Source organism: Cygnus atratus, chromosome 3, assembly GCF_013377495.2.
Source record: "Cygnus atratus isolate AKBS03 ecotype Queensland, Australia chromosome 3, CAtr_DNAZoo_HiC_assembly, whole genome shotgun sequence".
NCBI lineage: Eukaryota > Metazoa > Chordata > Aves > Anseriformes > Anatidae > Cygnus > Cygnus atratus.
Genome location: NC_066364.1, coordinates 37,727,965 through 37,753,607, shown reverse-complemented (window position 1 = coordinate 37,753,607; position 25,643 = coordinate 37,727,965). Strand labels below are relative to the sequence as shown.

The 25,643-nt window shown below is 41.9% G+C and overlaps 2 protein-coding genes and 1 long non-coding RNA gene across 7 annotated transcripts in view; 2 read left to right on the top strand and 1 right to left on the bottom strand.

Annotated features, from left to right (window-relative positions):
• SNX14 (sorting nexin 14) overlaps window positions 1-4,722 on the top strand; it is a 59,754-nt gene extending 55,032 nt beyond the window's left edge. For 2 of the 4 annotated variants that reach the window (XM_035559430.2, XM_035559432.2), the window contains one exon: window positions 511-916. In XM_035559430.2, coding sequence (XP_035415323.1) covers window positions 511-549 — 39 coding nt within the window. In that variant the 3' untranslated portion in view covers window positions 550-916. Of the gene's footprint in view, window positions 1-510; window positions 917-3,477 lie in introns of those variants that run through there. The other 2 variants (XM_035559429.2, XM_035559431.2) reach the window with 2 other exon arrangements.
• NT5E (5'-nucleotidase ecto) lies at window positions 1,672-25,643 on the bottom strand. Of its 2 annotated transcripts, none has more exons than XM_035559433.2 (9): window positions 25,299-25,643; window positions 20,785-21,007; window positions 15,583-15,771; window positions 11,896-12,093; window positions 10,233-10,384; window positions 7,091-7,199; window positions 6,101-6,250; window positions 4,720-4,920; window positions 1,672-3,035 (listed from the first exon to the last, which is right to left on the bottom strand). In XM_035559433.2, the coding sequence occupies exons 1-9, from the start codon at window positions 25,626-25,628 to the stop codon at window positions 2,878-2,880; spliced, it is 1,710 nt and encodes a 569-aa protein (XP_035415326.1). In that variant the 5' UTR covers window positions 25,629-25,643; the 3' UTR covers window positions 1,672-2,877. The 2 variants fall into 2 exon arrangements, with proteins under 2 accessions (XP_035415326.1, XP_050565458.1); XM_050709501.1 differs by having other exon boundaries at window positions 4,720-4,934; window positions 6,139-6,250.
• LOC126913230 (uncharacterized) lies at window positions 12,488-15,556 on the top strand. The gene is made up of 3 exons (XR_007707956.1): window positions 12,488-14,487; window positions 14,605-14,690; window positions 14,913-15,556. It is a non-coding gene; the product is annotated as an uncharacterized LOC126913230 (long non-coding RNA).

Below are 25,643 nucleotides of genomic sequence, written 5' to 3'. Positions count from 1 at the left end.
GTACCAATGCAGATATGAAGTGGATCACTACAGATATGCTGTGTTTAATGTCAGCATGCCTAAGTGTAGCAGTTCTAACAATAAGAACTGAAAAGCACTTTTATGTTTTGCCTTTGATACAATAATACAGCCAGTCCCCTGGAAGTCTGTTCAGACAGGATATGAGATAAAGGGTAAGCTGAGACAGGAGAAGCTTTCCTAGCAGAGCAAGGAAAGAAATCCAGTTGCAAAAATGTGCCAGTGCCTCTTTGAGAGCAGAAAATTGCTGCATTAGGAAAACTGTATTTAGCACTTAAGAATGGAGGAGGTGAGAAATTCCAGAGAAGGAATAAAATCTCTCTTTCAAGTAATAGTATTAAAAACCTGAAAGCAGTAGCCTTCGTTTCTGTTATCTCTGATTTTAAGTGGTTGTTTTCAAATATCATTAATCATTGCACATCGGATCAGCCTTTCATATGTAAATATGCGTTATCATAGTTAAGTCTTTTTGTTTTGATTACTGTTTAACAGGGTATAAAGGAAGCTAGCTCTGTGTCATGTTGGATGTGAATGCAGGGACCTTGCTGGACACGTGGTGGAAGCATCTGCTGTGCACTAACATAATGGACGTGTGATATTTTAACCTTGCATTGTATATTTTCTTGTAAATAACATAAAATCTAAGTTCTAAAAACCTCTTTATGCAATAAAGACATTAAAATTTAATAACAATTACAAGTAAATAATATATCTGTACTTTTTATTTAAATTTACTTAGCTGCTATCAGTAAGCAGATTTGTTTCCCCCAAACCTCTGCATGCGAAAGTACAGGATGGTATAAAATAAGAGACCTGCCTACATCTTTAGCTTTGCTAAAAGTGTAATAATTGTTGCTTTCCTTTAGGGACACTTAGAAAAATGGATTAGGATCACAGGATTAGCAAAGAGTATATGGGTCTGTTCTTAGTGTTTTCTAAACATTTATTAGCACAAAAATGTGTGGAAGATTTTTTTCCTGTAAACCTTAATTGGTCGGCTCAGCCTTTATAAAAGACACTTTAAAAAGTACTTATACGTAGATTTTAAAGAAATTTTACTCACAGAACACCACAGAAATATGTTAATAGACATTCCTTAAGATTTTTCTTTTCACACACTCTCCCTATTTTTTTAACAAACAAGCCAAATTTATCTAATGCAGCATTAGTGTTTTTTGTCTATACAACTTGCATTAACTGTCTATACTGCTTTTGTGTACTTTTTCCTTCTGTTTGCCAAAAGAAGATAGAGGTGTTATTTCCCTCTGGGTATACCAGAGGAGGAGTTGTAACTTTTTTTAAACCAAAACAAAAAACAAAATGTGCAGGTACAGCTCAGTCTATAAATGTAGTCTCTGTTACTGGTTTTATGTTGATTTAGGGAAGACCATTCTGTAAATTGATAACTTTAGGAGCTAGATTTGACAAATCACCAGTGCCACGTTAGAACTGGTACTGTGTCAAGGTCAGCTGTTATTTGTCTCCCTGTTCTGATGAAGCTTATTTAATGCAGCTGTGTAGCCCAAATCTTTTCATGCGCAACCCTTGAATTTATGTGAAAACTAATGATGTCTTGAAATTTTGCATTGAATTTAAGTGAGTAGCTTGACTGTTGAAAAAAGTGTAATTTGCTTTCCAGAAAATCAAAGTAGGTTTATTCAAAATTATGCACATCGATTTTAATACAGCAATAAACAATAGGGAGGTATGTTGATGTCAAAATTCTGAATGGAAATTATCTTTAAAAAATAGCATTGTTTATAGTCATTTATAAGCAATCATTCCTTGATAAAAGGTCAGAAATGTAGACTTAGCATTTCATCCTACTTCTGATTTTATGCTTATTAGCCTGCCTCTTACAACTGTGTGTTTTTTAAGCTTAGCCTCCCCATGTAGGATATAGGCTTTTGAATTACGATCACAATTATGATAAAGCCAGGTTATGCTGTAAAAAGCCTCATTACTGTCCAACTTTTAAAGGACTCCATAGTGCTGCAGGAATCAATGTGTGTATATCTGACATTCTCTGTGAACATTGCTGATACAGGGTAATGCTCAGGAGTCCTGTGCTTTGGTCTTTGGAATAAGGTGTAAATTTGAGCATCTTAATATAAAACTGTCTTAAATACTGTCATCTTACTCTAGCTACAGTCCCCATACTGGCCATATTAAATGCTGAAGTTACATACTTGTTTTGTCAACATTTATCAAAATCAAATCAAACTTTTGTTGTGTTCTTTATTAATGGGAAATACAAAAAGGGGCTGCTGTGTCTTAAAAAGTAAAATGCAAAAACTTTTAATTGCACAGAAATGGACCAGTGCTTTTCATGACAGTGAGTTTAATCCAGCTCTATCAGGCATTGGTGTAGGTAAGATAACTGGAAGCAGCCAGACTTATTGGTTTGAAACCTTATACCCTGAGTGGAGATTAATGGGAGGCATATACACCTATAATGTATCTGTTTTTAGAAGCTTGTTTACATTACTGGTATCAGATTCTTAATCAACTCATTGAAACAGCTAAAATAATTTGACAAATTAAGAATAGCCCATTTTGGTTAGTGGTTGTTTCGTGATGGAGGACTGATACTTTGCTTCTTGTAACCTCAACCTGAATCGTGGGTTATGCGCGTTTGTTTGTACCTGCTGCTTCAAAGTAAGCCATGAGTTCTGCCCACTCGTTCACTTCAATGACTATAGCAGATCAAAGATAATCACTTGTGCTATTTACTGACTACATGCAGAAACCAAAACATTTGTTCATTTTAAGGTTTGAGAAAAGAGAGCAGTTCTTTTCCCTTCCTCAGCACCATTTCTATCCCTCTGTCTTCCTCTAAATGTAAACACTGAGCAAAAATCAGCTATGCAAGAACGTTACAGTGACCAGTACAGAAATCAGGGTAAGACTTCCTTGGATGAGACTTCCTGAAGAAAACTTTATTCGACCTTCAACTGCTGGGTAAACTCTCTTCATTCTATCGAGGTAACGGGAAACAACTTCTACATCAGGTTCCCCTAAGCAGATAAGCAAAAAAAAAAAAAAAAAAAAAGATTAATGTTCTCTGCAGCAGCCAAGCTCTGCACAAAATTTTAACTTACAATTGCAGTTTTAGCTCAAGTCTTAAAGCCAACAGTTTTCTGCTATTTATGATCCTCACGATCAGAAGGCCTGCCATCAGGACAACGTATGGGTATGGAGAGTTATTTTCTGTGCACAAATAAAATCTAAAACCACTGTGGTGGTTTGTAACCAAATTTTTTTTGTAATCTCATGTTTTACCAAAACAAAAAACACCTTTGTTTTGTCTAGCTTTCTTGTTTGTTTGCTTCTCTCTGTTACAACGGTAATTTCCAATCAGATGGTGGTAGATTGAGGTCTCCCACCAGTTTTGGGTAGAGTGCCGTGGATCTGGTGGAGTTGTCTCTTTTTTGAATTTAACTATTTTTATTTTTTTAGGAAGAATCTCTAGCCAGTGTGCACACAAAAATTTTCTGGAGTGGAAGACCCTCTTGAGTGACTGCAGCCAGCCATCGCATTTGAGCCCTTTCTGATCCATGATCGTGCAGTATTTCCATCTGAAAGCTTTTAGTGTTTTGCCCCTCTCATATAATGAAAGATGCTACCAGAACCTTTCAGTCTGTTACCTTTCACTATTCCTAATTGTTTCTATGTGAATTTATTTCTGTGTAAACAGTTGCTCTCTAAAAACCACACCACTGCTACCCCCATGCAACCATAGACTGAATTTGATTGTAAACATCACTCCCACTTGTGAGAATCAAATCTAAATTAAAACATCCTGAAGAACCAAGAAATAGTCTGTAAGGAAGGTCCAAAAGGAAGTGTTGTTTTGGTAGTACAAACATGCTTAACTAAATTATAACTATAATCAGTCTGGAATCAGAACATACCCAGGGTAAGTTCCAGATGATACAGACGTGCTCCTAGAAGAGACTTTTGTTTTCCTTTCTTTGTAATAGGGCATTACGTCTTTTTTTTTTTTTGTCTTCAGAAATAATTTTAATCTCAAAAACTTTCTGAAGCTGTCCATTGTCCTAAAAGATGTCTATGTTAACTGTAGGAATGCTGCATTTCTAATAGTTTGCATACCACTATAAAGAATGTTAGAAAACACCCCGCATGCTGCTGCCTTTGCTGTGTCGGGCTGCAGAACTCACGAGTAGTCTGATGCTTTTGAAGGCATAGGTTAACGGCTGCAGAAAAAGCTGTTGTCTTTTCCTCCCTCCACCTGTCTTGTTCGCCTGAGCTGTATGTCGCTGAGTAGGACAAAGACAGTTCTGCCTTTGCAAATGCTTCCACAGAGCAGAATTTTGAGGTCTAACAGAAATAGTACCTTTCCTTTAGATCCATTGTTTAGTAATCGGTAAAAGTGCAAGGCAGTGTGCATAATATTTAGTCTAGTGTGGTTTTTGCTTTTTCACTGGTTTACCATGATCTCAGAACCACTCTCTAAGCATTGACAAGGCTCAGTTGCTTTTTGAAACTTTCAAACTTCTTGAAACTTTTATGATTTAACTGTGATTAAAAAAAAAAAGTTAACTAAAAGCAAAACTAGCAATCTAGAGCCATCAGATTAGAAACAAATTTATCCAATAAAAGCAAAAAATCTGTCACGTATATAGGAAGATCTTTTAGCTTTCAGGAATTGTCTGCTACCTTCTTAGAGCCTGTGCTTACCTTTCTCGTATGCCAGATGTTTCTCTTTCAGCATGCGATAGCCATCTCCACCAAAGAGCATATAGGACGGAAGAGTCACGTTGTATATTTCATCCATCTGCAGTGGGACGTAGGTTGGGACTCTGCAGGCTGTACAAAGCACTTCTATGCTAATAACTCTGTTTCCTGGGTCTCTGGAGAGATCATAGACTACGTGGATGCCTACAAAAAGATGCCTATTATGGATAATAAGCACTGTCCTGAAGGAAAGAAAGCTAAGCTAGGACTGAATGTTGTGGCTTCTACTCGCTGTAGAAGAATCAACATTTTTCACTGTGAACCTTCCTCGTTAAAAGCCCAGGGAGGGTAGGCCCTGGGAACAGCACTGCCAAGAATTTGCTGCTCAGGAAGCTGCTAAAGCTAGCCCCAAGCACAGCGTCTCTTCCAGCTTTGGCTCTCCTCCTCTGCATCTCCTGTCCTGAACCCTTTCCAGAGCTACTAGGTGTCTTGTCTTCTTTCTTTCTTTCTATGAGAAGGCAGCAGAGGGGCTGCTGCCGCTGCTTTATCTTAGTGGTAACTTGCTGGTGAGAGCACTCGCTGGATGTGAGACGTGGGCTGGGTCCTTGGCACGTGGGGTTCTGGATCTTGCAGGGGATAAAGTGCTCCCATCACCAGGCTACGTGGGGAGAGGCGTGGATGGGGAAATCACTCAGCCCCTGCCCGCGGAGCCTAGCTTTTCTGCTAGATAAACAAAGGAACCCGCACAGCATCACAGGGAGAGCAGGAATAAACATGACTGTAGCCTAGCACACATCTGGATAAATATCTGGGGAGCTGTGATTCAAGAAACGTGTATGTTTTTAATATTAACTGTTCATCCCTAAACTATTTAGAAATTCACTGGAGCAATTCCATAGCCCTCTCAGACTAACTCTGAACACATCTCCAGCCGTTAGGCAATGGCACAAACTGATTTTGATAAACTGGAAATTGGTAACGACTTGGCAGGGAAGCCTGGTCTGGGATTTCAGGCAGGCTTTCAGCAAAGAACTGAAAACAGGAGCTTGCTGCAGCAATAACTTACAGCTCTACTTGACCGTCTCTTCCTGTAGATAATTAAACTGCTACCAATCATGGGTTACTGAAACAACTGGGAATCCCGTCTCTGCCGAAGGAAACAGTGATGGCCTGTGTGCTGCAAGCGCTCCCGTGGCTCAGCAAAAACATATTCAGGATAAATAGTGTCAGCTGGCACGCGTGAGGCACAGAGCTGGGATGCGTTGCCAGCTTGCTTTCCATTCTTAAGGAGGCAACGCAAATGCCTTCCAGGTGTCATGCAAGCAAGGCCAACGGAGGGGCTGGCTGTTTTGGAAAACCAAAATGAGGAAGGAAGACAGCATACCTCCAACCTGCAGCAGCTCTCCTGTTCCTTTTCCGTACCTGTGCACACTGTGCTCAAAAGCTTCTTTCAGCGTGGAGCCTTTCAGCTTTACCAAATCGAAACGACCTCCAAATGGCAAAACAGAGAGCAAATCTTCCATAGTAATGCTACCTGGGGGAATGAGACTTTATTTACATTCATTAAAAACAAAACAAAAAAAACCATGAAGTTCCCAGTACTATTTTAGGACTGTTTAGCAGTATGTTTTTGACAAGGGAAATGGCAAATGCAGTGTGAGAAACTGAGCACCAGTGTGCAGGTGAGGATCACGCATATTGTCCCAGTCAATGTACCTTTGTCATTGTCATCCAGCTGCACAAGACAGATAAACCTGAGTGTGATGTAACTGCACATATTGTGTGCAATATTGTGTTCAAATACCTCTACTAAAAGAGACTACAAACCACCAACCTAAGATGAAGAAAACCAGAAATTCATACTACAAGTCAGGCAGTTTTTCCAATCGTTTAAGATTTACTCATGTAGTCCTAGAGACAGATTTTGCTAAAAGGAAAAAATGTGTTTGTTTTTAGTTTTCATTTATCTGATATCAGGCAAATAAGAACTGTAAAACCTTAGCATTCAGAAGAAAAACAAATTCATTTATTCTGTGGCAGACTATAGAAAGCTTCTAGCCATTGTAGCGTATGCCACTCTACAAAAGAAGGTAAAGAATAGCCACTGTCTGTCTTTGTTCCACAGCAGCAAGGAGAGGGAACAAAATGTTAAAAAGCGTTATGTACAACCAATATTAAAAAATTCTAAGAATGTCAGCCTGAGTGCCATTGCGCTCCTATGATGGATAACTATTTCAGAGAGTTTGAAATAGCTGCCAAACACGATGCAAATCCCATCAAAACAAGCCCATACCTAACGCTGCGTTCACGCTTGCATGATAACTTGATTGTTCCTTCCTGATAAAGTTGTCATTCAGCAGGCAACTTTACATACCATTAGCTCTCTGTTCATCAATGGACGACCGTATCCCACCTCCATTCAGGATGCACATTGAAACATGGTTCCACGACTTCCTATCTGGATGTCTGACGTTCTCATAAAGCTGCCAAAGGAAAATGTTTAAATTGATTTTTTTAATCTTCACTTACTCTAGGCTGTGGAAATTTACACACAGTACTGAGACTGAAAACAAAGATTTTCTCTCTTCTCTAATATTACCTTCACATCCAGTGTAAAACACTGATACAAAAAAAAAAAAGGAAAACACATTAAAATATGTTTTTTTTTTTAACTTCTAAAAAGAAAAAGTTTTGTCTTTTCCTGTAGAGAACTCTCAAACTTTCCCATAGTGTCTGTGTATATGACATTATCAGGGCAGGCCAGCTGAAAAAAGGATTTGTTTTTACTATTTGGAACGCTCTTGGCAAACTAGAAAGATGTAGGAAAGTGGAGGAATATCAAACAGGCATACTAGGTCAGACCCCAATCTCTGCTTTGTGCAGGAATTGTGTCTCCAACAGTGTCCAAACTCTGACAAAAGCAAAATGCAAGGACAAAATAATATTTGCTTGAGACATGCTAAGTAGTAAAGAAAATGGAGGTGAAGGATTTACTCAGTCGCATAAGGATGATGAGCCTACAGTGTCAACCCACTGAAATAACTGAGTAGAACAGGAAAGGGTTCAGCGTAAGGAAATAAGGATAATGGAAGGGATGGGCTCGTTTCCATACAGGAATGGCTGTGGTTATGACTTGTCAGTCTCACAAAGAGAAAACTACAGGAAGGGCATGACAGAAACCAATAAAAATCAAGAAGAGCATGTGGAAGTTTGATAGGAATCAGTGTGTTTTCTCATCTCAAGAATAAAAAAAAAAATCTAGAAAAATGCAGAGAGGGGTGACAAGGATGGTCAAAGACACAGGAAAGCATCTGATCATAGCACGTTGATGTAGGGTAGGACCCTGTTCTGGTAAAGAGAGGATGGAAGGAAAACATTTGACACCTATAAAATCATGAGTGGTGTGAAGAGGTGGGATAGGGACCGAGCGTTCCAGCGCAAGGGCGACTCCCTGGCCTCCAGCCGCATCCAGCCAGGGCACAGCAGGATGCAAACTGAAGAACGAGCACGGACCCTGCAGGTCCCCCCTGTTCCAGTTCAGCCCCTTCTCCCCTGCACTCCTAGGCTAAGGGTTTTCAGCTTCTAACTTGCAGGTGTGTAAATCCTTTGTGCGTCCAGCTTAGTGCTCACTGGTGTTCCCTGAGGCCAGACCCATTCTTGAGTTTGTAATTCTTGTTTAATGAATGGATTTTTTTTTCTGTTTGCTGATTTTTCAGTCTGAGCTATACCCTCTAATTTAGCAATTGTCCTGGAACAGACATCAGGATTACAAATTGTAATTCCCCGGTACCCCACAAAAATATGCTTACAATGTGCTCCTACACTCACTACTCTCCAGCCCTGAGCATGGAGGCAGTTTGGAAACAAAAGCTTGCACACTGCAGTTAACAAGTCAGCAGTTTCTTATCTGAGTTCCTTTAAATTCCTTTGTAAATGCCATCTGCTCCTGTCAACCTGTTATCCTGAGATTTTAGGCTCCTGTTGGAGAAGCTCCACTGAACATGGACACCTCTGTTTTGACTCAGCACAATTGTTCAGTCAATTTTTCACTTTTCTCAATCTCCAGATTTCCCAGCACAGCTCTAAACGTTCAAACCCGTGGTACAGAAAGGTCTGTTTTTTTCCTTTAATACCCCTGGATGCACAGCACCAGACAGGAAAGCATGCATATAACTGGTATTGCAAAGAAAATATAGGGTGGTCCATGTGGATTTATGATGAATGCAGACGGTTGTCTACAGATACCTACCTAACTAAAGTAGAATTCGACAGCCCAAGACAAAATGTGTATCAGGAAAGCCTACAGACTTATGAAGGACAACGAAGTGACTTTCTTTAAATTTAAAAAGTGAGGAAATATTTGATCACATTTTTTTTTCCAAATATACATTCAAGAGTGGCTAGCAGGAAGAAAAAGCAAGGCAGTGCCATTTTAGCAGAACCGAATGCAGAATTCCCAGATCTTAATCTAATCTGGAAATTAGCCCACGAACTAAGAATTATCATGAGGATTACAAGAAAAGCAGTAACATAGACTGGATAAACAGCTTTGGGGAAATATCTAAATGAAAGCTCATGATCATTAATTGGAGCTTGATTTAGTGGCAATGCCGGAGGACATTTATGGCAATTCTCATTTTCTGGAAAGAGTTGTGCTGGTAAACCTTTCTGCCCAGAGCATGCAGGGGGGATGGTGCTACAGCGGGATGGTAAAACAACCCAAACCATTTGTTTTTAAATGATAAGTGATTTCTCATGCAGAGATCTTCTGGTGTGATGTGACTGATGAAGCACCACGATGCCTGTCGGGGCGCAGTGGAGCTGGTAACTCCCTCCAGGCTGGGGTGCCGGGAGCACCGGTGTCTCCCCGTGGGGATCCATCAGATCAGGGCCACCGGCCAGGTCCCATCTCACCACCCTGGCCAGGAGCGGGGCAGCTGGGGGCACTGGGGCAGCCCCAGACACCCAGCACCTCCCTGGGGATGGGCAGGGCTGTGGGGAGCTGGCAACTGGCCCTGGGGCTGATGTGGGGTCCTGGGGCAGGTGGGCAGGGACAGTGAGGGCTGGCGGTGCCCTCAGGCCCTGACAATACCCTAAGATATTCCAGCCCCTGGGTCCTGGCTCTGTTTCATGAAAAGTCCGTAAAAGGGCACTGCCAGCACTGGCTGAGACAAAAGCGTTGGGCACACTCACTTGTCAGAGAGAGAAGCGGGGCAGCAGCCTCACAGGCGACAGAGTTTAAAACTGCAGCCTCAGCACCTGCAGGAGCCAGCTGTGAACAAGCAGTTCTCTGTACGAGGATCTATGCAGAGAATAAACTGCTCCTCACTCTACAAAGCAAGACTTGCTGTAGCCTTGCTCCCGCCAGGCCTTTCTAAGGAATCACAAGATGTTATAGTGATGGAAAGCAGCAGAGAAGCTTACACAGAGCTAGTTCAGAGCCTGGGAGCCCTTCATCTGATAGCTCTTGAGTAATTATGTAGATGTGATCGCCACCTGAGGTGGCAACTCCTTACCACAGCATCACAGAGCAAGTTTCCCATGTTGCATTCTTGGAAGCGACACGCTTCGCTCGTACCGTTCAGGTAAACACTAGTTTTTCCAATCTCCTGAGAGTAATTCCCCAGGTTCTTCCTCCATTTTTCCACTTCTTCTTTAATGTGCTCATCTATAAAAAGTAGGATAAAAGTGTAAAATAAGCAGTGCGGTTATTTTTAATGTGCAAAGCTTAGGAAAAAGCATGCTCTTTATGCTTCTAAAATGTCACACTTTCCCTAAGGGCTTTTCCAACAAGCTGGCATCTGCTCTCGCTTTAAACAAAGCTTAGAGAGGGAGCCAGCGGAACCACACAATCCAGTGAAAATAAACTATTCCCTTGCCACAGCAAGGCTATCTTTCTATTACTCTTAAACATATTTTTGCCCAGCCCCATTGTAATCTCTGACAGTTGGGGGGTTTCTAGCCTCTGCCTTGATAGATGACAGCTACTGTACAAGAATTTTTAAAATATAAGTGAGCCTGGTTTTTATTTGGCATCATCCCTCTTTTTTTTCCCCTCTAAATATAGCTTCCTAGCCTTTAACACAGTACGAAAAGGAATACTAGCTCAAATATCAATGCCAAGGGGAAAAAAAAAGCACATTATAAGAATTAATTCTATATGCGCATCTGTGCAAATCTAGTTGAAAATAAACAGATACAAAGATCCTTGCATATGCAGACAGATAACGTCACGACTGCTTTTTGTCAGCTATTAATTTTACACTATCTGCCAGGTAACTTTGTCAGCAACAGCAACATTTATAATGGTATAACGTTGTGTTCAAATAATACATTTATAAAATCAGAGCACGTATGTATCTGAATTTTTGCTCTTACTGACATCAGAGCGCAAAGTCTCTTAACATCGTCTCATTAAATTAATATATCACTGAGAATAACATATGATATCTCTGAAAACGTAATTTTAAAAATATTTATTTTATTAATACTCTGGTAGAATCCAGAAAACCTGGTGAAAGATCAGAGCTTCATACAGTAAACACTAGTGAAGAAACAGAGAACAGAGCATCAGGAACAGGCAATTGCAGAGCAGACAAGAAGTATGTGACTCAGCCTGGGCAGAGTTACGGACAGAAAGCAGCAGAGGGACTCTCCTTCCAGCTCAAGTGTTCCAGAGCTTAAACATCGAGCACCCTCAGCGCTGACAACAAGAAGCTGTGGGTTTTGTACATTATATTTGCACATTGTCAGAGTATTCCATTTTTTTTTTTCCAAAATACTTCAACATTTCTCTCCTGCCCTGAACTCTGTTCTGAAGAACCCAGTCATCACAATATTTAAAATCAGAATTACAGGGCTGCCTACCAGGGGACCTGCTGAATGGCAAGGTATAGTATCACCTGACTTCCCACAAAGGGGCTATCAGTGACTTTAAACAGGCAAAGACATACACTGCATTTGTGCATATTCCAAGACCTTTATATTTCATTGTTTAGAAGAGGAAATATGTAAGACAATGGGTACAAGAGTTACACAACCTGAAACTTGCACCGAAGTGAGCTGCAAGTGCAGGAAGCAAGCTGAATTCTTCCGCAACGTTGTGCTACATGTTTAACACAACAGCACTTGAACTGGAGTAGAGGGTTGCGGGCAGATTCAAGTTTCTAACTCACGTACCTTCAGGAACACTGTTGTCCAGCAGAATAGGGTTTCCAACTGCTTCGACCACATTTCCTTTCTCGTCGAATGTAACATTTAAGTAACCGAGATATTTTCCGTAAGCGTAAGCTTGTACGACTGGCACCTTCCTCCCATCGTCTGAGTCAACCATGAATGGATATGGGCCTTCTGGCTGTTCAGTAGAGGGTGGGGTGCCTGCACGAAACAACCATGTAAAGAGGGTCTTCATCTTGTGTGACCTTCAAGGAATTTTTAGAATGACAATTCAAATGCCTCTCATTCTTAAAAAAAAAAAAGACCAGGATATTAAACAGAACCAGCTACGAATGTATGAGAAGACAAGCACACATTTAGTTGTTTTGTTATGTTAATTCATAAGAGAGGACGTTGTTTTCAGCTCCAATAACCACCACAGTGTTTTTTAAGTTGTGACAGCACACTCCTCCATGACATCATGTCACAATAGCAACAAAGGCACTTTTCATTCTGATTATTCCAATCTAAACCTCTAAGTAACGCACACATACAAGCCTCTGGCTGAAAAGCCCTCACACTACTTTATTGTCTATCAGATAGAAAACAAGAATGTTAGTAAAACATAGGGGAAAAAAAGTGTGAACTTTTTTTTTTTGGATAATGTGCAGTATAAGCAGTAAGAATATTTACAAACAGTTCTGTAAATTTTTATGTACACCCAACTGACTTTTTTTTTTTTTTTTAACTGTACCAGACTTAGCCTCCAAAATTTCAGGCAGGCTGTAAACCTTCTGCAAAAGCAAACTTAATTAGCAAGAGAGTTAAGTAGTCATGGATTTAAAACACTTATCAACCTGCGAAGTTTGAAGAGGGATTAGATGCAGGACTTGGAAACAGATACATTCAAGCAAGATATTTCCAGAGAAGAGAGGTATTGGCTCAGTCGGCATAGGCTTCCGCAGGATTTAGAAACTATAAAGAGGAGGAAAGTGGCAAAGGAATCCGTGCAGCTCTTGCCCCAGGGGTACAAGCCTCCTCTGTGCCCTTGATAACGTTATCTGAGAGGCATCACACCTCAGATATTCCTGTCAGCATTTCCACCCCTGTCAGCAAAGACCAAGGTCGGGCGGCTCTGAGAGGTCCTGCACGCCCCATGACAGAGCCCCACCAAATCCTGCAGCTCTTTTCCCATTTTCCTGTCCACGGGACTGTTGCAGTCTGATGGGCAAGAGCTGGGGTGCCCGTGGGCTGGGGCGGGTGAGAGCATGTGCACAGGACGTGAACTGGGAGGAAAGCAGGATCCTGGCTTGCACTGCTCACCGCACAGCTGGTTTCCTCTCATTTAAGGTTGTTTATGTAACATGAAATCCAGGGATGATAAGCATGACAAATGTTCCTTCTAGAACACTAATGCAATTCATATTTATCTCTAATCCCTTCTCTTGCCCAGTGAGAATGGCTGTAACAAATGACAAACTGAACCAAACTCACCAGAGGACTATTTTTTTTCTACTTTCACCCCGGCCAACAGAGTTGGTTTCTTGGTAGTGCCCAGGCCTCTTCACTATGTGATGTTTATTTTGGGAAGAATTTAAGAAATCCTGCAACTATGCATGCAAACGTGACTTTGGGGTTTTGGAACTGAAAAAGGAATTGGTTTTGATCTCTTGCCCTTGTTTAGTCCTTGAATGACTGGAAACATTAGCAGGAGGAAGTTATGCTTTCTGGTCTTCACTTTAGTTTCTATCTATAGTTAGTTTCTATTCATTTCAGTTGTGAACAGTGACATTTTGACTACTATGGCAAAGATTTGTTAGTCAATGCCCGTAGAGAGCTCATGTCTCAAAGTGATGGCGGTGGTGGTCAAAGCACCTCACTGAGTGCGCCTCAGAGAGGTGCCACTGCTCACAGCTTGGAACTGTGAGGTGCCCAAGGGGCTGAGATCTCCGGGTTCACATCCCATCTCCATCTGTGAGAGTTCACAGGCACACCTCTTGTCATCCCAGGCACTGCGCCACTATCAGACTATGACAGCTGCCATTTTGAGGCACAAACTCTACAGGCATTAGCTAAACAGAGCTCCTCTTTGCAGAGGAGTCCGTGTTCTAGGGTGTAAATCCATGATGAATGCACACTTTGAGTACTGTATACACCCTTTGTTTTTCCATCTCCCAAATAGCTGAATAAAACTGCCAAAAAATGCCACCAGCTGGAAGCAGGCTGCTAACGGGGGAAAAAAATAAAGAGCAAGGTCCCTGCAGGATGCACACGTCAGTGCTGGAACACCCTGCCACCAAGTGCTGTGAATGCCAAAAGGCTGCAAGGATTCAAGGGGAGCTGGGGCAAGTTCAGGTAAGAGAAGTTCCAGCAGGGACTAGGAAACACAAAGATGCTGCTTCTGGCTTGGGAAGCCCCTGAGCTGCAAGCTGCTGGGAGTATATTAGAGTACAGCATCCCCACAGGCTTGCCCGTGTGTATGCTCTTCCCTCACCATCACGACTTGGTCACTCTTGAAGACAAGACGTTGAGATGGATGGTCCTTTTCTCTGCTACGCTTCAGCCACTTGTCTCCTGCACCCCTTCACTGGATGTTTTGCAACGTCTAACTTGTAGGTGAGTAAATCCTTTGTGGCTCCAGCTTAGTGATCAAAGTTATTCCTGGAGGCCAAATTCAAGATGTATTTTGAACCCTGTAATGTGTAACTGTAGCCTGCAATGATTTCTTTCTAGCAAATGGGATAATAAAAGGTGAGAGACTGAGGGAGACAAGATCTGCAGTAAACATGGGACAAATCTGCGTGAGAAAGTGAAAGGAGGTGAGTGGGCAGAGGAGGGGACGAAATAGTGCAAACTCTTTTAAGTGGTGAAGTACCTGGGGTACATGGCACTACCCTATGACTGAGGCACAAGTGAAATTTTGCTGAAAATTATAGAAAATTCCAGTTATACTCTCAATCAGTTGATGAAGTTTCTGCTAAATTTAATGCTCTATCTTCTATGCTTTTAAAAAACAGTTTTTGTTGTTGTTGTTTTTCCAGTTGCGGCACAGAGAAGGAAGCAGCACTGGAGAAGGAACGAGCTGCTGATGGCAGGCTCTGCCTACAGTAGCAGAAGAAATTAAACCTTATTGACAGTGTTCATCTCTGGAACAATGTTTATCTCTAGGGGAGAGAAGCATAAAGTCACATGAAAAGAGAGACTGAACAAGATAGAGGAAACCTGGGAAAGGGGAGAAGTACAGGCATTTTTTAGTGGCAAGCCTAAGATAAACTTATGAATGCAGAATCAGGCTCCACATAAGATCAGTGTTGGTATCACTTTGGAAGTTTTATATGATTGATTTTCTTGGTTTTGTCACAAATAAGGCTAAATGTAAACATATTGTTTACTCTTTTATCTATCTAAACTTGCAACACATACAGTATGTGTGGCCATTATTTACCAGTATTACCACCTGTGTGCTGCTTTGTCTAGGTCACCTTGCACATCTGCAGCAGTAAGGAACATTTCAGTGAGTTAGGGCACTTCTTGCTCAGTGACTGTTTAAATATTAGTTTCTTCTGTGGGAGCTATGGAGAGGTACCAGCAATGAAACTGGCCCAGCACTGCCAGCAGTAAACTACATCTGTGAAAGTATTCTGAGCTTAAGGAGAAACAATCAGTTTCAGCTTTGCTTTAGAAATAACATTTTAGTAAGTATTAAAATACCTGTATACAGAAATGTGTTTGTATGTCCTCCGACTACAACATCCACTCCTTTCACTTTTTGGGCAATATTTTGGTCCACAGTAAAACCAGAGTGTCCTAGTGCAATGATTTTGTTCACTCCCATCGCAGTAAGTTTGTTCACTTGTATTTGTAACGCTTCAATTTCATCTTCAAAGATTACATCATTACCTTAAAAAAAAAAAAGGAAGAAGCATGAATGTATTGACAAAGTACCTTAATTACTAGTTTTTCCAACAAATACTATGTGATAGTGCTATTATTTTATATAACTAATGAAACTTTGAATAGCAGTGGCTTTCAAAAGTCCTTAGTTGGCTCAAGCTCCTAACCTGATCTGATGTTCTCCAGTCTCTCAAGAGTCCCTGGGTGCTTAGACAAATTCATTATTTTTTTTTCCACTGAAATGTGTATACTTGCATATACTAATTGTTATAACTCCATTAAAAATAAATCCAATTATGCCGATTGTGGCATCAAAAATTGAATGGCTTTTACTATTAATATGATGATGATTATGATTGTTATTAAGCTAGGAGAAAGGAGACTATATATGTCAGTAGGCGCTTGGATATAAACACTAGTATAACACTATAAAGTTTTTTTTCTTCCCATATTATGTTTCTTTGAGATCTTCCACCTTCTCCTGGGTTCTCTCTCTCTGCTTGTACTGTAGACTCATCTCATTTTTCCCTCTCTTCTGAGGCTTTAAACATCAACTTCTTCAAAGTCCTGCACTACACTCTGAACTGCCTTTTTATACAAATTATCTCACCTAATGAACCGCTGTCAGTAATACCAAACGGCAGCACAGAACACAACTGAGCTGCTGTCCCAAAATGAGAACATAAAGAATGGAAAGTCTGGAAAGGAGAAAGCTCTTCTGGACTACAATGTTGGGAAACTCACAGTCTTTCCGAAATGTTTCTGTGCCTGCTGAAGTTACTCTAACATGACAAATGGTTACAAGAACGCTAGACAAACATGCACTTTCAACCTGGCCACAGTGTTTATGGTTGCGCAAAAGGACTTCCTATGTGAGAGGCTAATTTCTTTGACAAAGATTTAAGAACAAAGTTTAAGAACATAGTCAACGAACTGTAATCGCAAACTCTCCAGTGAAGACAGCTGAAAAACTGTTTCTACCAATTCTCCGTCTACCTAATGCCCCTCCTGCCTGCAGAGTTTTTTGATCAAACAGTTTTGAAATATGCCTTTAAAGTCAAAAGATTTACATTATTTCATAACAAAGGGAGGAGTGAAACTAATTCATGATTCAATGCAAAACGTCTCAGGAAATGAAGAGGAAACTGCCACAATTGAAGAGATAAAAGAGGGTTATATAAATTGGTTAACCACCACACCCACTGAATAGTTCTACAACTGCCAGAGGGAATCTCTGTACTGCACATTGCGGAGTAAATTGTGTAGAGCATCCCCACATTTTCTTCCTGTGGACCTCTTCTTAGGATCAAAGAGTCATAAACTAATTGAGGTTGGAAGGGACCTCCGGGGGCCATCAACTCCAAAACCCACTCGAAGCAGGAACTCAAAGCCAGATGAGGCTGCTCACGGCCCTGTCCAAGCCAGCTGAAAATCTGCAGCCTCACTGGGCAACCTGTTTCAGGGCTTAACCGCTCTGACCGTGACAAATCTTTTCCCTACGTCCTGCCATAATTTCCTGTGGTGCTACTTGAGCCCATTGTCTTTTGTCCTTTCTCTGGGCCCTTCTCAAAAGAGTGTCTTCCTGTCTTCTCTAAGACAGTGAAAGACTGCAATTAGATCCCCCACTCAGCCTTTCTTCTCCAGGCCGCCAGCTTCAGCCCCTTTGTATGTCCTTGTGGTTGACAGAAGCTGGGCCTAGTTGATGGCTCCTGACAGAAAACAAAGTGCAAGAAGCACGCCTTGAGCGTAGGCCCGTCAAGGTGCTCATCTCACCACCTGTGGCCACGCACATCACGGTGTGGGGATCAGTTCTGTAAAGACAGCTGAGATCTCCAAACAAAGGGCCAAACACAGACTAGCTGCGACAGCAGGCAATTCTTTGAACCTCTCCTCACCCTCAAAAAGGGATTCCTACTTTGAGGATGCCGGGACTGCCCTCATACCTTCCCCTTGACCTAGTCATAGCATGCCACACAACTTGGTGTCTCTGCCATTGCAGCACCTCATCAAACTTAGCTGAAATTGGCCAGCAGGTTCAAAAAATGTACAGTGAGGGACCACAAGAGCAATTTAATTCCTCATTTCTCTAGAAATCAGGCAAAAAACAACATACGGCCTAGTACTCCATTGCCCATTTTTCTAAAACATCTGAATTGAAATATAGGCCTTAAATAAGAGTTACCTGTTGCTTGTGTCAGTATTTCACTTCTCTCTCAACTTATTAAATTGAGGTGACATCCTCTTCTCTTTCTAGCTGGAGGTAGAGTTTCAGATAAAACATCCAAACAGAGCAAGAAAAAAGAACTGGCTGCACATTAAAAATGTTACGCAAGCCAGCCAGAACAAAGTGGGATAAATGGAATTTCAAATTCCATTTTAACAAAACTGGCCAAGTTGATATTTTTAGTAAATATTTTGCTGCCCGTAGGGTTTTAGAGTAAGCTGCTTTGGGTTTCTACCTTACACAAAAAGACAGTGGACAAATCGAGATGTATTATTTCACAGCACCAAACACGTACGGGCACCTCTCAGGACAGATTAAATATTTGCTATTTTGGGGGTTTACAGCATAATGTCAGAACAAAAGCAAGTGAGCCAGTAGCAGCAAATATGAGAAAGACGGTCTTGGGAGGGATTACCAGTGCAAAGCAAGCACATAGACAACTCTGTCAGTGTACCAAGGTATGAACAGCTCTCGCAGGACACGTGGCTGGGCGTTCAGCTGAGATAGTTGTATACAGCAACACAGAGGGGAACTTTAGAGAAACTGCCAATTGGCTGTAATCTATAAATTGTACTAAGTGTTCCTCATCCCTATGGTTTCCAAACAGTAACATTAACAGTACCTTCAGCGGAGATTAATTTTTCCTTCATAATGGGAACACTGAGATTTAAGGACTTTTTAATTTTAGTATGTTGATAGATATTTTACACTATGAAAAGTACAAGCTGTAATTTCATAATTGTGTTGTAGTAATTGGGACTTAACAATGGAAGAAATCACACTCTCAAAAAAATTTCCATGGAAAGTAGTCATGTAGGAATTCACGTTTCAGCAACTTCAAGCTTCCTATTTTGAAGCCCTGAAAATGCCCTAAGAGCGTACAGCATGCCAAAGCAATTATTGCAGAGGCTGAGCAAACTGAATCATCTGGAAGAAGTGTGTAGAGATAAGCAAGGTGCTGAGCTTAAAATTCATTGAATATCTTATTCATTGGACTACGGAATTAGGTTGACAATTATTTTGCCACTGACCCACCTCTGCCATGATTTTATCCATCTGAACAACTGCTGGATCCTGGTGATATACCGTCTCTGAGCTACACTAACATGTCCTGAACTCACATTTTCAAAGCTTCCAAATGTTCCTCCACACACAATGAGTAGGCAAAACAGAACGTTATAAAAACCCTGATTGCTATAAATGGTAGCTGTTAGATTTTGCCCTGCTGTTCAGTTACGCTGTGGAACAGAAGTATTCCACTTAGCTTAGGGATGCTTTAGCTGCGTATATGGAGATAACCAGCCTTCCCTTCTAATACTGTTTCTTCTAGTTGTGGCCACTGTTAAAACGTCTCAGCATATTGAGACATTCAATATAATATTTAGATCTTACTGGAAGAGTATTTAAATGCTTCAGAAGATCACTCCAACACTATCTGGATTTTGCTCTAGTATAGTTATTTGCAAGAAAGCTAACCTGATGATCTTGCGGCACCAGCACAATTGTTTGGAAGAAGAGCCTAGATCTACTTTATTAACTCTTAGTGAAGAACAATACTGGACAAAATTGGCTATACATTCATTTCTCAAACTCAGCATGATGTCAGATGACACACTGCCATGCACAGGTGAAATTCTGTTGCCTACACAAAACACCAATCAATTTTCTTTTTCACTGGGGGACAAATAAGACAGGACTCCCCAAAACACAGCATTGTAAAATAGGTGTCAGATACAGAAGTCTGTTCTGACTTCTGACACCCACTTCCTAATAATTTAAACAAACAGGAATTAAACAGAACAGAAGGAACAGTTTTACATCATAACACCTCCTGTAAGTACTGAATATTCCTTTTCTCAGGAACATTATACATTACTTATTTATTACTATGCAATGGAAAGAGATGTAATAATATGAAGTTCTTTTTCAGACTGGAAAATGTTTTAAATCAATGTTTAGGGCACTCCAGTTTCTTTTAGAACCTACTGCAAAAAAAGCAGGAAAGAAAGTCTGATTTTCTCAGAGGGGCACTGAACTGTGAGCAGGCAGTGACTCAGATCTGCTATGGTTGATTTAAATGTTTTCATTTTATTTTATTTATAATTATTTGTTTCCATTTCATTTTATTGAAAACAAAAACCCTTAAATGTTGGAATAAATAGTCAAAAATGGACAAGTCTCTTCCTCATCAACTCTAATTTTACTCATGAATGAAGCAATTGTCGTAAAAGTTGAATGGGTGTTCCTTCTGTAGTCTAAATTCTGGAAATATCCGAGAGGCCAAAATCATCTTGGGCAACTTCTGCTTCAAAAACACAGAAGCAGCTCTCCTTGTTTTTACTAGTGCTTAAGCACGGATGCATCCACGAGCAAAATTTCAACACAGTGATGTCTTTGTTTCAACACACATCACTCTAAAGGTAAGCTGTATTCATGACTTAAAACTTATTTAAATGGATAAATAGCAGAATGAATATAAATTAGAAACAAAAACACCAATAACACTCCCAAAGCACCCCCCCCACCCAGGTTTCCCACAATCTAACCGGCCTTCTAAGAATATATTCTTAGATAATTCAGTGACGCTAGATAATTCAGCTCTGTATGAAAAGATCTGTGACAACAAGCCTTCACCAGTTTAATTTCAGGCAGTTAAAAGCCTCAATCATACAGGGATATCCTGAGAAAACAACACATTTTCAACTGAAACCATTCATCATCTTTTGATTCAGTCAAATAGGTAAGTAATACAATAGCAATAAAGGGTATAGACTTATATACTAAAGAAAACATACCTGGCTGTGAAAGAAAGGAAGTTTCCTTTGTTGTATAGCCAACGATGCCTATTTTTTCAGAGCCAATATGTATTATTTTATAAGGATAAACATATTTCATCATTTCATTTCCTAATGGGGTGTTTCCCTTAATGTTTGCACTCAGGATTGTAAAATTAGCATTTCGAAGTAGAGGATCCAATAATCCACTCACACCTTCATCAAACTCATGGTTGCCCAAAGCCTGTGGAAAAGCAAGAAGAAAATCTAAGACCCTACCTCCAATACTCAGTGTAAGTACTGTCATGGATGACATACGAGGTATGTTTGAGAAAACAAAGTCTGGGTTCTACTGAAGAATCACAGAATGCTTTGTGTTGGAATGGACCTTAAAGCCCATCCAGTTCCACCCCCCTGCCATGGGCAGGGACACCTCCCACCAGCCCAGGTTGCCCAAAGCCCCATCCAGCCTGGCCTTGAGCACCTCCAGGGATGGGGCATCCACAGCTTCTCTGGGCAACCTGTGCCAGTGCCTCACCACCCTCTGAGTGAAGAATTTCCTCCTAACTGCTAATCCAAATCTCCCCTCTTTTACTTTAAAACCATTCCCCCTTGTCCTGTCATTATCTGCCTGAGTAAAAAGTTGCTCTTCAGGAACACCATAGCTTGTTAAAAACAGAACATTCCTGTTTCTCACAAACACATAAATGTTACTTTTTTTAGGTTTTTACTTTTCAGATGCTCTTATATCAATACAGATGTGAAAGTCAGAATGTAGAACTATCTAAACACAGGTCTGTATTCATACACCAAATTAGAACCCAGCGGTTTTTCATCCTGTAACTGCAAGAGGGAGGTTTAACAATAACCATCAAGGAAAACATGCATTTTGCGTAAGGAAAACACATTGTTGAGAAGAAAAGAAAAGAAAAGAAAAGAAAAGAAAAGAAAAGAAAAGAAAAGAAAAGAAAAGAAAAGAAAAGAAAAGAAAAGAAAAGAAAAGAAAAGAAAAGAAAAGAAAAGAAAAGAAAAGAAAAGAAAGTGCTACATGCCAATGACAATATATTTTATCTCTAAATAAAACATGTATTTTAAGAGCTTGTGCTTGGAGCACAGTTTATATTTACACTAACATTTAGCAAGAGTTTTTGTGCTCTAACACAACAGGAAAATGTAATTTTCTAGCTATCATCCATATGCAGAAGCTCTAACATGCAGAAGAAGATCTAATATCAGGCAGTGAGGGTCTCCGTAGGCAATCTGCAGTAGATGTGTGTGCATACAGGTTTAGCGTCCTCAACACTGTGAAGTCTGAAGAGTATCACAGAAAATGAGCAGCCCAGTTTCTTCAGTAGCAAGATAATACTACTGAGAAGAGGATGTTCTGTTGGGTTAGGTTGCCAAACAGAAAATAATGGACTTACCTTAAAAGACCACAGAATCGCTCATCCCCGCCCTGTTTTCGTGCTCAGCCCAAGTTGCCGCATGCCTGTGCCTGCAAGTTTGGCAGCAGCCAGCAAATCCCTGCAGAGAGCAGCTACGCAGAAGCTCAACACACGCAAGAGCCTTGTAGCACATTTTGGTGTGAGGAAAGAAAAGGCTTTCTCTATGGAAATGTGGTCATGGAGTAAGTTGGCACATGTAACGATTTCCAGGTGGGAACTGGAGCAGAGCACGAAAGGGGTGCTAGAGTCAATTAGCCAGCTCTTCTAAACAAAAGCTTGCTTGTAATTTCATCCCGAAGATTAAGTTGGGAAAGCTGTATTCATCATCTAAGAAGACTGATATACCTCTCTGCTCTACTTAGACACAAAATCCATGTGTTTGTTCCAGTTTTTAGTCCCCAAACAGACTACATCGCGTGGCAGCCCAGGCAGGACCCTGAAGCCACTACAAGCATGAAAGGCCAGCAATTTTGATCACTGGTGTCTTTCTTTCAGGGGAGACAAAAACAAAACAAAACAAACAGAAAAAACAACAACCAACCAACCAACCAAAAACCAGAAGGAATACAAAAAGGAACTGAACCCTACAGAAACTTGTTTCAATGCCAGTTGATGTTCCCAAAGGATGGCCACAGACTGATCGAGCGTCTCGGTACTGTAATAAGCCATTTTCTTTTGGCTGCTGCATATACCTCCCGTTCCTCCTAAATACACAATTATACCCCAAAACAACTGGTTGCAAATTAAGTAAGAATTTGAATTGTATGTAACTGCAATTAGCTCATCATGGAAAAAAAAGAAACATGCTTATGAAACCTTGTTTCTCTTGGCTTTGTAGCTTGGGTTTGGATTATTTCATGTGCATTAGGATAAAAGCTTTGATCAAAACTTTTCCCATGGTAGGGGTGGTTATAAAGTCTCTTGTTCATGAGAAATCACTGGTGTCTAATAATATTTTTGATGAGGCTTTTCCTCTGGGGAGGAGGACGCGGATCATTCGGGGTTTCTTTACCCAACCACCCTTATGCACAGAGCTTCTGTTACTTTGTATCTTCGCGATAAACCTTCACCAAATCCAATTACACTGGCCAATGTGAGTGTAAATCACAACAGGGAATAAACAGAAACATGCAGGCACACAGCATGTGGTCATTTGATCCTCCTTTTCACAAGAAATCAGGCTAAAAATATTTCAGAAAATCACAATACAATTTAACATGATGATGAGAATTAACAGTAAAACTAGAACGCTTCTCTCATCCCACCAGTTACTGTCTTTGTTGTATTTACTGTGATGATTTTGGTGTGATTAACCCCAAAAGGCAAACCTAGTGACAAGAAGATTTGGAAGGGGATGCCTAGCTAAACAGGAGAAAATAGGTTTGATGGAAAAACAGGCATAAATGGGAAAAGGAGAAACCTAAAAAAGGAAGTATGCCCACTTGTGGAGCAGACCTCTGATAACATTGCCAGGCTGCTCCAGACCCTCCCATGGCTCTCCTGGCCTCATCCTGTAACAACCTCTGTGACTCACCTCCTTCGTCCTGTTTGCAATCCTACTCCAGTGTTTTAGCTTCTAACCATTTCGGTAATCCCCACCACTTCTTCTACAGCTGTGGCTTCCCAAATTCTGCTTAAAGAAACACTAGCTCATCTCTCCACAGCACAGCTCTTACCTCGCTCCTTGTGCAAGTGGTCGACTACTTCTCCTAAGGCATTAGCATCCAGCACAAGCCTCTGGATGTCCAGTAAGGTCTGGATTTATTTTTGTTTATTTGTTTTTTAATTTTATTATGACGAAAAAGCAAATGGGACTTCCTAACGAAACTGCTGATGCTTCTTCCTACAGATCATACTCCTAAAACTAGGCACTAGCTGGACACTGATGATTTTGCCTAAAGGAATTTCTTCTTGTGATATGACCAGGAACCAAACAAGGTCCTGGGTCATCCATGAGCCAGTCAAGCCAGCAAATTTTAAGGCTGAGAAAGAGCAGCCAGCAGCAAGCTTTGGGATGAAAGGTGAGCAAAACCATCCTGAGCTCTCTCTCTGCGCTGCAGAACCCCAAAGCACTTCCCAGCTCTCAGGAAAGACAAGTTCTGCAGGCACACATTCCTCCCCATCACCAGTGGGAGGAAAACCCCTGGTGATGTTAGTTTTAGGATTAGGAAAAGGTTCATCAGGCCAAGCAAACAGAGCAGCATCCTCCCCAGAGCCGCCCATCTGGCATGAGGCGTGTTTAGCCCAGGAGAGCGTGCTGGGACAACACTTTCCCTTCTGTAGCTGCTCTGGGCCAGAGGGAAGAAGCGGCTGAAGCCATTTTTGCTGGAAAAGGAAAGTACAGTCCTTTCCTGAGAAAGCAAAAAGATAAAGACAGAGGACGTGATACGCCCAGAACAAGATTTTTCCCTCAAGCTCTCAGCCTGGATGAAATAAATACGCAGCCACTCTCAAATGTAAGTTCCAACTCTCTCCTCCTTTCTGGGGTTGTACAGAAGCAAAACAAGCCACAGTAATTCTTTACACAGGAATAGGCTCAGAAGCAGAGAGAAAGGACTTAAGCATGCCCCAGCCTCAGTCCCAAATTCCTCAGTCTTTCTCTCAGCACTCAGTAGAGCAGAAGAGGCAGCGTGAGGGCGCAGCACCCTCTGAAGTACACTGTTATGGTCACCGGGCTGTTCACACCCTACTGCAGCCACAGCCACCTCATGCCCAGACCCTCACATCTCCAAGCCTGGTGGCACCGGCCACAAGCACTGGCTTAAAGCCCCAAACCTTTTGGAACAGCACCACCACTGCGTACCACCTGTCCCTTCCCACAGGACTGAAGCCGGCTGGGCTGCCAGCCGCGAGCCCCCTCGGCACGGCTTTGAACCCTTGGCAGGGCTTTGACCCTTCAGCAAGGCTTTGACCCCTCTGGTGCAGTCCAGGCTCCTCACCCGGTGCTGCTGGCCCCGCCGCTGTCCCTCCACCAGCACCCCGCTTCTCTCATCCCCTCAACACCACGGGAGCGAGGAAGGCAATCCCCCACCACCCCCAGGAGCGGGATAACCCCCCCTCCCCTCCGCTCTGCTCGCCGCCCCTCTTTACCATGGCGTCGTAGCGCAGCAGGTTCATGAAGTGGACGGCCTCCCGGCCCTTGTAGCGGGAGAACCACACGGTGCCCTGGTACTGGTCCCCGGCGTCCAGCAGCAGCACCGCGCCTCCTCCCCTCGCCGCCCGCTCGGCCGCCACCCGCGCCGCCCGCCTCGCCACGCCGCCCTCCGCGCAGCCCCGCGGGCCCCCCGCGCAGCCCCGCGCCTCCACCCGCGCGTGGACGTCGTTGGTGTGCAGCACCGTGAGCCGCAGCCCCGCCGAGGACGGGCGGAGGGACAGGGACAGCCACAGGGACAGCCACAGCGCGGCCACCCGCCGCCCCATCCCCTCCCCGCAGTC